Raw genomic sequence first — 11,667 nt, 5'->3', positions numbered from 1 at the left:
CGACTCTGGAATCAACTCCCATTACACATCAAAGAAGCCCCATCCATAGAAACATTTAAGTCCCACCTCAAAACTCCTGACCCCCCCAACCCCTGCATCACTTACATTTTCACATCTGTACACACCTATATTTTAGTATTATTATTTATTAAAAAAATGTCTCTCTGTCTTGTCTCTAGTCTAAGCTGTCTCCCTCTCTCTGTATTATCCCCACCATGTCGTCATTGTGAAAGTCCATGTACTGCGTTTGTCCGTATGCTATAATGCCATGTATGTAAAGCGCTTTGAGATGCCTAATGTAAGGCGCTATATAAAATAAATGTATTATTATTATTACCTTGGAGAAGTAGCCGACCAGGTGGCAGCCCTTGGTGTCGTTCTGCGTCAGCACGTAGAAGAGGAAGGGCTCCACGTCGTAGTACAGAGTCTTGTGGTCCAGGAACAGCTTGGCCAGCAGGCACAGGTTCTGACAGTAGATTGTGCTCACGTTGCCATCCACCTGAGAGGGAACACACACAGGACATGAGTATAGACTATAACGGCGGTTCTCAAACTACGGGTCGTGACTCGTGACCCAAAGTGGGGTCATGGGTAGGTGACAGTGGCAAAAAGAAAATAGAGTTAAAAAAAAAATTAAGTGTTGGCTAAATAGGCCTCGTTTTATAAATGTGTATTGATAACATAGTGCTGTAATAAAACGTTCTAATAAATATGCATGATCAAGTTCAACAACGTGTGCTTTTATTTTGATATTCCTTAATTCCACGTTGGAATTACGTGATACATTAAGTGTGGGGTTGATAAAAAAATCCTAAATAAAATGGGGTCGTGGTATAAAAAAGTTTGCGAACCCCTGGACTATAAGATTGACAATTGACCCATCTCAAGCCCGGCCCTCTTTTCTTGACCTAAACAAAACTAAAATTATGATATTCCAAAAAAGGCCCAGCCTACAACAACAAAAACACAAATTCCTCCTAGACACAATTTCCCTAGAACACACAAAAAACTACACCCATCTCAGCCTAAACATCAGTGCTACAGGGAACTTCAACCAAGCAAGAAGGGCTTTTTATGCCATAAAAAGGAACATCAAGTTAGACATTCCAATCAAAATCTGGCTCAAAATATTAGACTCAGTCATAGAACCGATTTCCCTATGTGAAGTCTGGGGCCCACTTGCAAACCAATAATTCACCAAATGGGACAAACACCCAATTGAGACTCTGCATGCAGAATTTAGCAAATCCATCCTTCGCACCCAACGGAAAACACCAAATAATGCATGCAGAGCAGAACTAGGAAGATACCCACTAATCATCAAAATTCAAAAAAGAGCATTCAAATTCCACAATCACCTAAAAGAAAGTGACCCAGACACACTCCACAACATAGCCCTCACCCACAGAGAGACCCTCGATTAGGCCTGTTACGATAACACATTTTGCTGGGCGATTAATTGTCCCAGAAAATATTGCGATAAGCGATATTATTGCGGTTTTGAGAGATTTTTTTTTTTTTGGGAAATGTATTTCCCAAAAGTGTTCAATTAACCTTTTTTTTTTTTTTTGTATTTTATTTTTTTTATTATTTTTTAAACAAACATATAAACAAACATGACAACACACGATAAGATATACAAGCATTAATTGTCAGGGCACATCCAATGAGATCACATTTTAGTTAGTTGTCTTATATAAGATATACCCCTAATACCTGTTATCTAAAAAACCTACACACATATGCTCAGCTCGAACCCCCCCCTCCCGGACCCCACCTTGAGAAGTACCTCCACTATCCCTCGCACCTAACCAGACACTACCATTATAAGCTAGCTTTTATTCTCTCCACCACTTCTAACCACATTGACATTTTGGATTCATTGAGACCCAGAATTCTTGCTGTAGATATTTCATGGTAAATTACATCGAGATATGTAAGAAACCAAACTTTACGGCACATTTTTTCCGGTTGAAACCAGCGTGATGCGATCAACTTCTTGGCTACTGTGATACCCGATAAAACCAATCTCTTTAGCTGTGGATTCACTGCAAACTCAAAAACATCATTCAATAGTAATACCGAGGGGTGTACAGGTATATTCCAAGATACGAGTTTTGATATTTGTTGGGTCACATCTTTCCAGAATGCCTTAACTGGTGAGCAGTCCCAACATGTGCATAAATGTCCCTTCGTCCCCATTTGTACATTGGGTGCATTTGGAATCTTGTTTAAGCCCCATTCGGCACAGTCTTATAGGAGTCAAGTATGTCCTGTGAATATAGTTAAGATTGATTTGTTGATGATCCGGGTTCCTTGATGTAAGTCGGACATTTGCCCAGGCTCCTTGCCAATCAAAGTCATTTTCCAGGTCTGGTATATCCCTCCTCCAGACAGAGTCTAGTTGGAGGGTTTCATACGAGGACGTTAGTAATTGATGATAAAATTCTGAAACAAAACCTCTCGATGTCTCTCTTGCGTAGAAGAATTTGTGGTATCTGTGGTGTTCAATTGGTCTGTCTAATGGAACACCGTGAGACTTCAAACATAGCTCTAACTGTTTGTGAAAAAGCCATGTGGACTTGGTGAGATAAAATTTTTTGCGTATTTCTTTATCACTACAAAAACCCTGTTTGTTAAAAACATCCCCTAATGAGTGTATGCCTTGCTCTTCCCATATAGGGAATAGGTCGTTTTCCAATTAAGAGTGCATTGTTATTGAATAAGGGAGTATGATTGTGCCATTTTTGTGGGTTAGGATTTTTTTGTTGTGATTCACGCCATATCCGGATCGCATGAGTAATTATGGGGCCAAATTTTCATTCACAGTGCTTGATTGGTAGTTTAGTGTATGCTATGTCCTTCAGTCTATGTGGGGCTACTATGTTTTCTTCTATTTTTTTTTCTATTCACCAAATGGGACAAACACCCAATTGAGACTCTGCATGCAGAATTTAGCAAATCCATCCTTCGCACCCAACGGAAAACACCAAATAATGCATGCAGAGCAGAACTAGGAAGATACCCACTAATCATCAAAATTCAAAAAAGAGCATTCAAATTCCACAATCACCTAAAAGAAAGTGACCCAGACACACTCCACAACATAGCCCTCACCCACAGAGAGACCCTCGATTAGGCCTGTCACGATAACACATTTTGCTGGGCGATTAATTGTCCCAGAAAATATTGCGATAAGCGATATTATTGCGGTTTTGAGAGATTTTTTTTTTTTGGGAAATGTATTTCCCAAAAGTTTTCAATTAACCTTTTTATTTTTTTGACTAATATAATAATAGCATAATAATGCAAGGAAACCGTTTCAGAGTGCAATAAACCTTTATTTAACATTGGAAGACATTTTAAATATCCTAAATAAAGAAATGCTCAGTTTGATCGTTTATTATAAAACAAACTGAAACTGGAAACAAGCCCTCCGTCTGGCTTTTTGTGTCATCCTTTTAACATGTACATGTATTATTAATGTACCTTGCGGTACCATGTACAAAATGTTAATAAAGTATGAGGAAAAAACTGTGGAAACGTAATAAATAAAAAGGCAGTGAAACAATAATCAAATAAACACCAAAATATATACTATCTCTATTGGAATGGAGACTTCAGCACAGGATAAACTAGGGATGGGCAAAAATAATCCAGATCGATTGACTCGAGTACTCATGGAGGAAAACGCTGTACAAAATAAAAGTCTTTTCCGGTGTTTTAGACTTTTATTTTGAAACCCACCCACCGGTCCGGAGCGGAAGTATTGTTGTTATTATCTAGCAGAACGTATTGAGCGGACAACTTGTCTCGTCCGGTTCTGTGTTTTTGAGCTAATGATAAAACAAATGTTGAGATTGTTGGTGAACAACTAACTTTAGGTTAGTTTTAACGTTAGCTACTAACGTTAGATGCAGCTACTACAGGCAATCAACGATGAGGAGGAAGCGTCAAAGGGCGGCTAGGTGGTGTAGTGGGCAAGGCACTCGCCACCAGTGTGGAGACGCTAGGATTCGCGTGTTCGAATCCAGCTCTCCACATTGTTTTCAGTTTAGCTGGTCGTCCGCAGTAATACACATTGGCCGTATTACGGGGAGGGAAACTGAAGGGTGGGGATCGGGCGTTGTGAACAAGCGACTCCTACAAGTCGGTTGGTGCGCCTGCGCAGTAGAATCAGGAAGTGTCGGGGGCAGCGTGAGCCTCCCACGCGTTACTCCTCGACACTGAGAGATCGAGCTGCGCAGGTGAAAAGATGCGACTGCTGTTACCTCAAGTACCGGAGGGGACTTGTGCTATGTATGACTTAGTCCACATTGCAGCCGGCTTGTGGGAGGCAAGAAACAGCGTTCGTGACAGGGGAGGGTTGAATTGGATGATACGAAATTGGGATGGGAGAAAATATAGAAAAAATGGGAGAAAAAAAGTGGATCAAAAAAAAAAGAGGAGGAAGCGTCAAAGCCGTATATAATAGAATAGTAGCCCTGTGGTGCGTAGGCACGACTCGAAACTACCTGTTATAATAAATTAATTCATGTTTAACTTGTCCCCGTGTCCAGTCCTTTGACTAGCCCCACCCGTTCATTGTAAACAATGATGCATGTAATTGTATTAACGTTATTCTGTGTTGTAGCTATGCTATACGTTGTATTTCGTTTGTTAGCTATTTAGCTAATGTTGATAGCATCAACGCTAGATCTTTAATCTTTATTTAGCAGTCCAGTTTCTCCGGGCAGTAGCGAGTAACTACTTGGGTCTAAAAATAGCTACACTACAAAGAACGCTACTTGGTTAAAAGGAGCAACACTATTGAGAAATGTAGTTAAGCTATGTGGCGTTGCTAGTGCCCCACGGAGCTCCAGTGCTGTACTCTGTAGTAAGGCCAGCGGCCCCCCACACAGAGAGTGACTGACAAGGGGTACTGGTTCCGCCTCATTAAAACAAACACGCAAATAGCAATTAATCGCGCCCGTCAAAATCATTGCATTAATTGTAATTATCGCGCCGATTAATCGATTTATTGCTTATCGCGGCAGGCCTACCCTCGATAGATGCCCACTCAGCCAGATGGTTTTGGGACTCTGCTCACAAACACAAGCAGAGCCACCAGACAGAAACCACACTGGACTGAAGAAAACAAAAAGAAAACTATCTGACACTGTTGTGAAGGATCAGATTAAACCGAATATATATATTTATTTATGGATATATATTTAATAGTATTTGTATATCGTTTGATATCCCCTGTATATTCCTTGTACAATATGCACTGAATATCCCTTTAGTCTACTAAACAGCCCATAATAGTTTCATTCTACCATTGGACGAGAACCTGGCGCCAGCAGCCATACCCCTAGGTTCAAGTTCAATCGTGCCGCCTAACATGTCGTGGCAAGCCCGGTTCCGCGTAGGAATACGTCTGGCGAAATACGAATGGTACTATTTGTTCACAGCGCATATATATATGGCGCAAGTAAAGTAGAACTTTCTTTTAGTCCATTAGTTCTTTACCCTCCAACCGAGTAACAGACGCGAAGCCTCACCCACGACGCACGTGTGGTGCAGTAAGGCCTACTTGGCCTCAGAATAGGCATTGAGATATCGTGTGGATTAATAGTTGAATTGTCATAGTTTGGCACTATACCGTCGAGTTGGACGTATTTCTATTAAGCTAATAATAGTCTATTATGTATGGTGCATCGTTCGGTTAGAGTTATAAAGTTATCAGTACCCCCATCGTTCCTGACGTTATCTGGAGTCTTAACTAGAGATGTTCCGATACCATTTTTCCCTTTCCGATCCGATTCCGATACCTAAGCTTTGGGTATCGGCCGATACCGATATTTATCCGATACCAGTGCATACAAAAAAAATAAAAAAATAAATTATATAAATTATACTTTTTTTTTTTTTAGATACTGTTATACTGTTTTTTTAGTAATAACTAGAACGTATGGTATTTATTCAACAACAGGTGATTGTATAGATTTGTATTAGTATCATTAATCAATGAGTATGGGCTGCAGCACTGCAGATATACCCTACTCCAATGATCCACACGGACATTAAACAATGTTGCACTCGCTACTCAGTGGCTCTGCGCATATACCCTATTCAGTCTGTAAGCTAGTGGCAGATAGAACGTTCATGTTGTGATTTTTGATGCAAAATAAATATTCAACATTCTCTTTTGAAACTCCGCCTCAGACTCTTATCCTTTGGCACTTGCTGTACTTTGCTTGCAGGTCTGCAGCCATTATTGCTGGATTATGTGAATAGCACCAACTTTAGACACGGTAACGTTATCAAGCTAAGCTAACTGACCTAGCTCGCCTTCCCGCATCGACATTAAGATAACGTTAGTAATAGTCAGCTAACGCTAGTCAGTAGCTACTTAACTTAAATACAATTCACCGTGGGTGCATTATTGTTGATAGACGGTCACGGACAGTGTTAGGTCCTGGAGAAAGGACAGGCGATCATCTGATTTGATGTAACGTTAAAAGCGGATGTTGTTCCAACTAGCTATCTTTCCAGCTAATGCTATCATAACACCAGCCAAACACATCCCGATTCCCGTCCGAGCTCCCCGTCACACCGCACTGTCGGGGACAATGGAATTTAAGAAAGTGTATCTGCTGTTAAAATGACACAGCATCACACTTTAAAACATGTTCATTTTATAATCCTCACTCTCCGCAGGACTCGGCAGGAGATAAATTACATCATGGGATCGGAGGCTAGAATTTACGTGTACTCGCCGATACCGATACTAGCATTTTAGGCAGTATCGGCGGCATTTCCGATACTAGTATCGGTATCGGAACAACTCTAGTCTTAACCAGGCTGGGCAGACCACTAGTGGTGCTTGCATCCGAGGAGCTCCGGGCCAGGACGAGGAGACCTGTACATTGGATTACTTTACCCGGACGACGGCGAGCCTTCCACGGCTTGGATTATGCTTTGGGTGCTTTGATTATTCCATGGATAACGGCCAACACTGCTGAGTGTTGGAACTACCCCCCGGAGAGGAATCCAGGTGAGACGGCGCTCTACACCAGTGAGGTCGCCTCACGTCTCTCCGTTGTGGACCGGCAGCAACCGTCCACCAGAGGGTCCAGCTGTATTCATCTGCGGACCGAGGTTCTGTGGGCACCGTGTTCAAGACTTTGAATTCTCCCAAGAAATCGTCGGCCAGATGGGATACCGCCAGCGGCTTTTCTAACCCCCCCCTCCTACTGTCTTACAACCAGCGGGACCCCCCCCCCCTTAGTGTATCCAGCTATAATCATTTAAGTACCATCGCTATAGTTCCCTAAAGAACCGGGTTGTATACTTACTCCCTGCGTAACCAGAGATTGGACATTCAATGTTGATTTACCTACGAATACTCATTTGCCATACAAGTGCATTTCAAATCATAAATGTCATCAAGTGAACGTTGTATATACCCTTTGCTATATAAAATATTCGATTTGTACATTTGTGTGGACTTCGTTTCATCAGGTGGGAAAGTGTTCATCATATCTATATCATGTACTGGATGGCCAGAAGTTAAAGTACAAGAGGTAGTGGTTTAATAATACCATACTTATCAATACAGTCAGGGAATTGTACCCCTCAGTTACAGACACATTGGAAAGAATCAACCCAAAACCAGAGCAAATTTAAATGCTATTTGCCCCTAAACAGAGAGTACACAGTGGCAGAATACTTGAGCACTGTGACTGACCCAAAACTAAGAAGATCCTTGATTAGGTACAGACTCAGCGAGCACAGCCTAGCCATCGAGAAAGGCCGCCATAGGCAGACCTGGCTCCCAAGCGAAGACAGACTATGCACCCACTGCACACAAGATGAGGTGGAAACCGAGCTCCACTTCTTAAAAACCTGCCCACTATACCAAGACATCAGAGACATATACTTCCCACAAATTGCAAACACCCAAAGAGACTTTGAAAACATGGACAATAACTCAAAACTCCCATACCTACTGGGAGAAATACAAGAATGTGCAAACACAGCAGCAAGATTTTTGAGCTGCTGTGACAAGAAAAGGACATCCAACGGAATACAACCACCATACTGTACAAGAAATTCCTTCTGTAATGTACTGATTTCTTTTGTTTTCTCTGTTTGATCGTTTTGTTTTGTTTGGCTTTGGCAATGTAAACGTATGTTTCCCATGTCAATAAAGCCCATTTGAATTGAAATTGAAAGAGAGAGAGAGAGAGAGAGAGAGAGGAAGGGGGGGAGAGCGAGAGAGAGGGGTTGAGGCAGGCTGGCAGCATGCCAGGCATCCCAGCTATTCTACTACAGCAGTGAGTCCACAGTGAGGACAGGCTACAGAGAGAGAGAGAGAGGGGGAAACAGGAGCTGTGGTGTCCGTCCTGCAGACAGCGATACCCTGCTGCCACAGAGAGGCGGACCGGAACCAAGCAGAGCAGCACTCGCGTTGATTAGACTGTGTACCGCAGGAGACCAAACAGGGCCCTGCTTAACTGTAACTAAATGGGCCCAATGGGGTCTTCAAATGACCGTTTTGTTAGTCACCGACACGATACATAACAATAAAATAACAGGTAGAAGGTCCTGGGTTCGAACCCTGGGTGGGAGGCCTTTCTGTGGGCTTCCTCCGGGTACTCTGGCTTCCTCCCAGACCATAAAGACATGCCTGCTATAGGTACATACAGTATGTTGTGGCTGGAGTTGGTCCCCGTGGGCGCCAGGCTATCGCTGCCCACTGCTCCTAACTTGTCCTAACTGGTTGGGATGGTTAACCCTTTCACTGCCACAATACCAAACAGTTAACCCTTTCACTGCGACAATACAGAAGGTTAACCCTTTCACTGCCACATGACAGCAGGAACAGTCTGTAGTGTGATAGTAAAGGGTTAACCTTCTGTAGTGTGGCAGTGAAAGGGTTAAACGCAGAGGACGGATTCCATAGCTATGGATATAATACTATTGCCCATTTGACATCGAGTATCTATCGTTCAATTTGTGAAAAAGAAATAATTTTTTCATCCATACATTCCCATTTTATACCGTGGTGAATATGAGTATGGTTTTAGAGTAATCCGGTCTAATCCCAGAAAACGACGCTATGCAGCGTTTAGTGCATTTCACTAGAAACCGTGGCGTTTCTCGCCTGTATCAACAATCAATCTGAAATCAACGCTATATTATCGGTATTATGTTTCATCATGAATGCATGAAAGGGTGGGGGGGGGGGGTGTTTTTCTATGATTTGATCGTCACCAACGGAATACGTTACACACACACACACATTACACACAAATGCTCGGATCGCAGTGAAAGGATTCTTGGATCAACGCAAGATTGATACCATATAGCCCTTACCTTAACTAGGATGTACTCCAAAAAGAATATTCCAATTATCTGATCACCATTCCAAGTATTGATGTCGATCGTGTTGCCAACATAATCCACCAAAGAACATGAACCGGGAGTGTTCATGTTTCCTTGTGCATGACAAGGAAAACCTGGACCGGACCTTTTAGATCGACGCACAGCCCAAGCCAGAGAGTTTCAAAGGATGTGCAATACCGGCCGCAAGGCGGCGGTATTGGACGTTTGAGATCTTAAGACTCATTCCCAATGATAACACAGGCTCCCTCGATGGATTATGAATGGGAATATCGAATAAAGGAATAAACGACCCAAAACCCAAGAAATCTCAGGTCTGGCGCCCAACGCATGGCGAGTTAACCCAACTTATCTCGGGTTTGGCCTCCATTGAGTTAATGAACATCTTCAGTTTCCACATCAATGTAAATGTGCCAGATCTTTGCTAATTAGCTAGTTTCCATCTGTAGTCCCTGCCTACCATGCATGTCTTTTATGGTGTGGGAGGAAACCGGAGTACCCAGAGGAAACCCACGTAAACACAGGTAGAACATTGCAAACTCCACACAGAAAGGCCCCCTGCTGGGGTTGGAACCCAGGACCTTCTTGCTGCGAGGCAGCGGTGCCAACCACTGTGCCACACTATTCTTCTTTTCCACCGTTCTGATCATCGCTCTTTTTTTGTCCCTTACCTCGAACACAGAGACGTCGTCTTTCCTGTAGATCTCGTTGGCCGGCGGGTGGAACCAGCTGCACTTCCTCATGTGCTGGTAGAGGATGCTGCGGCTCTTCATGTAGCGCAGGCAGAACTCACACAGGTACAGCTTGGGCAGCCTGGGAGGGAAGGAGAGAGGGAGACACACGGAGAGGTCAAACTGGAGAAAAGAGGTGGAGAGAACACTTTGCCTTTAATGAGATAACTGGCCCAGAAGACAATGTCTATAACACCCGTCTTTAACCCTTTCACCACCACACTACGGAAGGTTAACCTTTCACCATGACACTACAGAAGGTTAACCTTTCACCACCACACTACGGAAGGTTAACCTTTCACTACCACACTACGGAAGGTTAACCTTTCACTGCCACGTGACAAAAGGGTTAATCCTTTCACAACCACACCAGACGGTTAACCTTTCACTACCACACTACTGTTAGCCGTCTGTAGTGTGGTAGTGAAAGGGTTAACCTTCTGTGGTGTGGTTGTGAAAGGATTAACCCTTTTGTCACGTGGCAGTGAAAGGGTTAGGTATCGTCGCCGTGAAAGGGTTAACCCTTTGGTAGTGTGGTAGTGAAAGGGTTAACGAGATCCATGCGTCCCCCCAAAAAAACGGACGACGAGAATGGAGCAGCGAGTGCGTGGTGGCGGGCGGCGTTGCCACGGCGACCCTGTAGCTCACCTGCTGTACTCCTGCGGGTACGGGGACGAGTACCACGTCTGGATCTCGTATTTGCCAAACTCGATGACCGAGGGACATCGCATTTGTGGATCTGGAGGCCCCGTCACCCCGACCTTCTGTAAGGGCCAGGGAGAGAGCACACGGAGAGGGGAAGAGAGAGAGAGATTGGGGGTTCAAGTCCAGGTTTACTCCAGGGGGATTATGAGAGCACAGGGCAGACAGACGGATTACACACGCGGGGGATTACCGGCTGCGGGCCTTACACATTCTGGCCCGACATGTACAGGGCACACTTAATGCACGCGCACACACACCGCTCACGGGGTGGGTACAAACTACATCTAGCACGCACACACTGAGCCTACACACATCAGAGACACACACACTGAGGCTACACACATCAGAGACACACACACTGAGGCTACACACATTAGAGACACACACACTGAGCCTACACACATCAGAGACACACACTGAGCCTACACACATCAGAGACACACACACTGAGGCTACACACATTAGAGACACACACACTGAGCCTACACACATCAGAGACACACACTGAGCCTACACACATCAGAGACACACACACTGAGCTTACACACATCAGAGACACACACACTGAGCTTACACACATCAGACACACATACACTGAGCCTACACACACACACTGAGCCTACACACATCAGATACACACACTGAGCCTACACACATCAGAGACACACACTGAGCCTACACACATCAAGAGACACACACACTGAGCCTACACACATCGGAGACACACACTGAGCCTACACGCATCAAGAGACACACACTGAGCCTACACACATCAGAGACACACACACTGAGCCTACACACATCAGAGACACACACACTGAGCCTACACACATCAGAGACA

At 43.9% G+C, this 11,667-nt stretch overlaps 1 protein-coding gene across 2 annotated transcripts in view; it reads right to left on the bottom strand.

The window, feature by feature from the left end:
- Positions 1-11,667, bottom strand: part of kat6a (K(lysine) acetyltransferase 6A) — a 73,940-nt gene that overhangs the window by 17,817 nt on the left and 44,456 nt on the right. For both annotated transcript variants that reach the window (XM_084338231.1, XM_084338232.1), the window contains exons 9-11: positions 10,770-10,885; positions 10,062-10,203; positions 338-499 (exon numbers count right to left, since the gene is read on the bottom strand). In XM_084338231.1, the coding sequence (XP_084194357.1) occupies positions 338-499; positions 10,062-10,203; positions 10,770-10,885 (420 nt within the window). The remainder of the gene's footprint in view (positions 1-337; positions 500-10,061; positions 10,204-10,769; positions 10,886-11,667) is intronic.

This window comes from Notolepis coatsorum (genome assembly GCF_963971535.1).
Source record: "Notolepis coatsorum genome assembly, chromosome: 2".
In the NCBI taxonomy this organism is placed as follows: Eukaryota; Metazoa; Chordata; class Actinopteri; order Aulopiformes; family Paralepididae; genus Notolepis; species Notolepis coatsorum.
The sequence above is the reverse complement of the archived record's forward strand: the minus strand, read 5'-3'. Positions and strand labels throughout refer to the sequence as shown.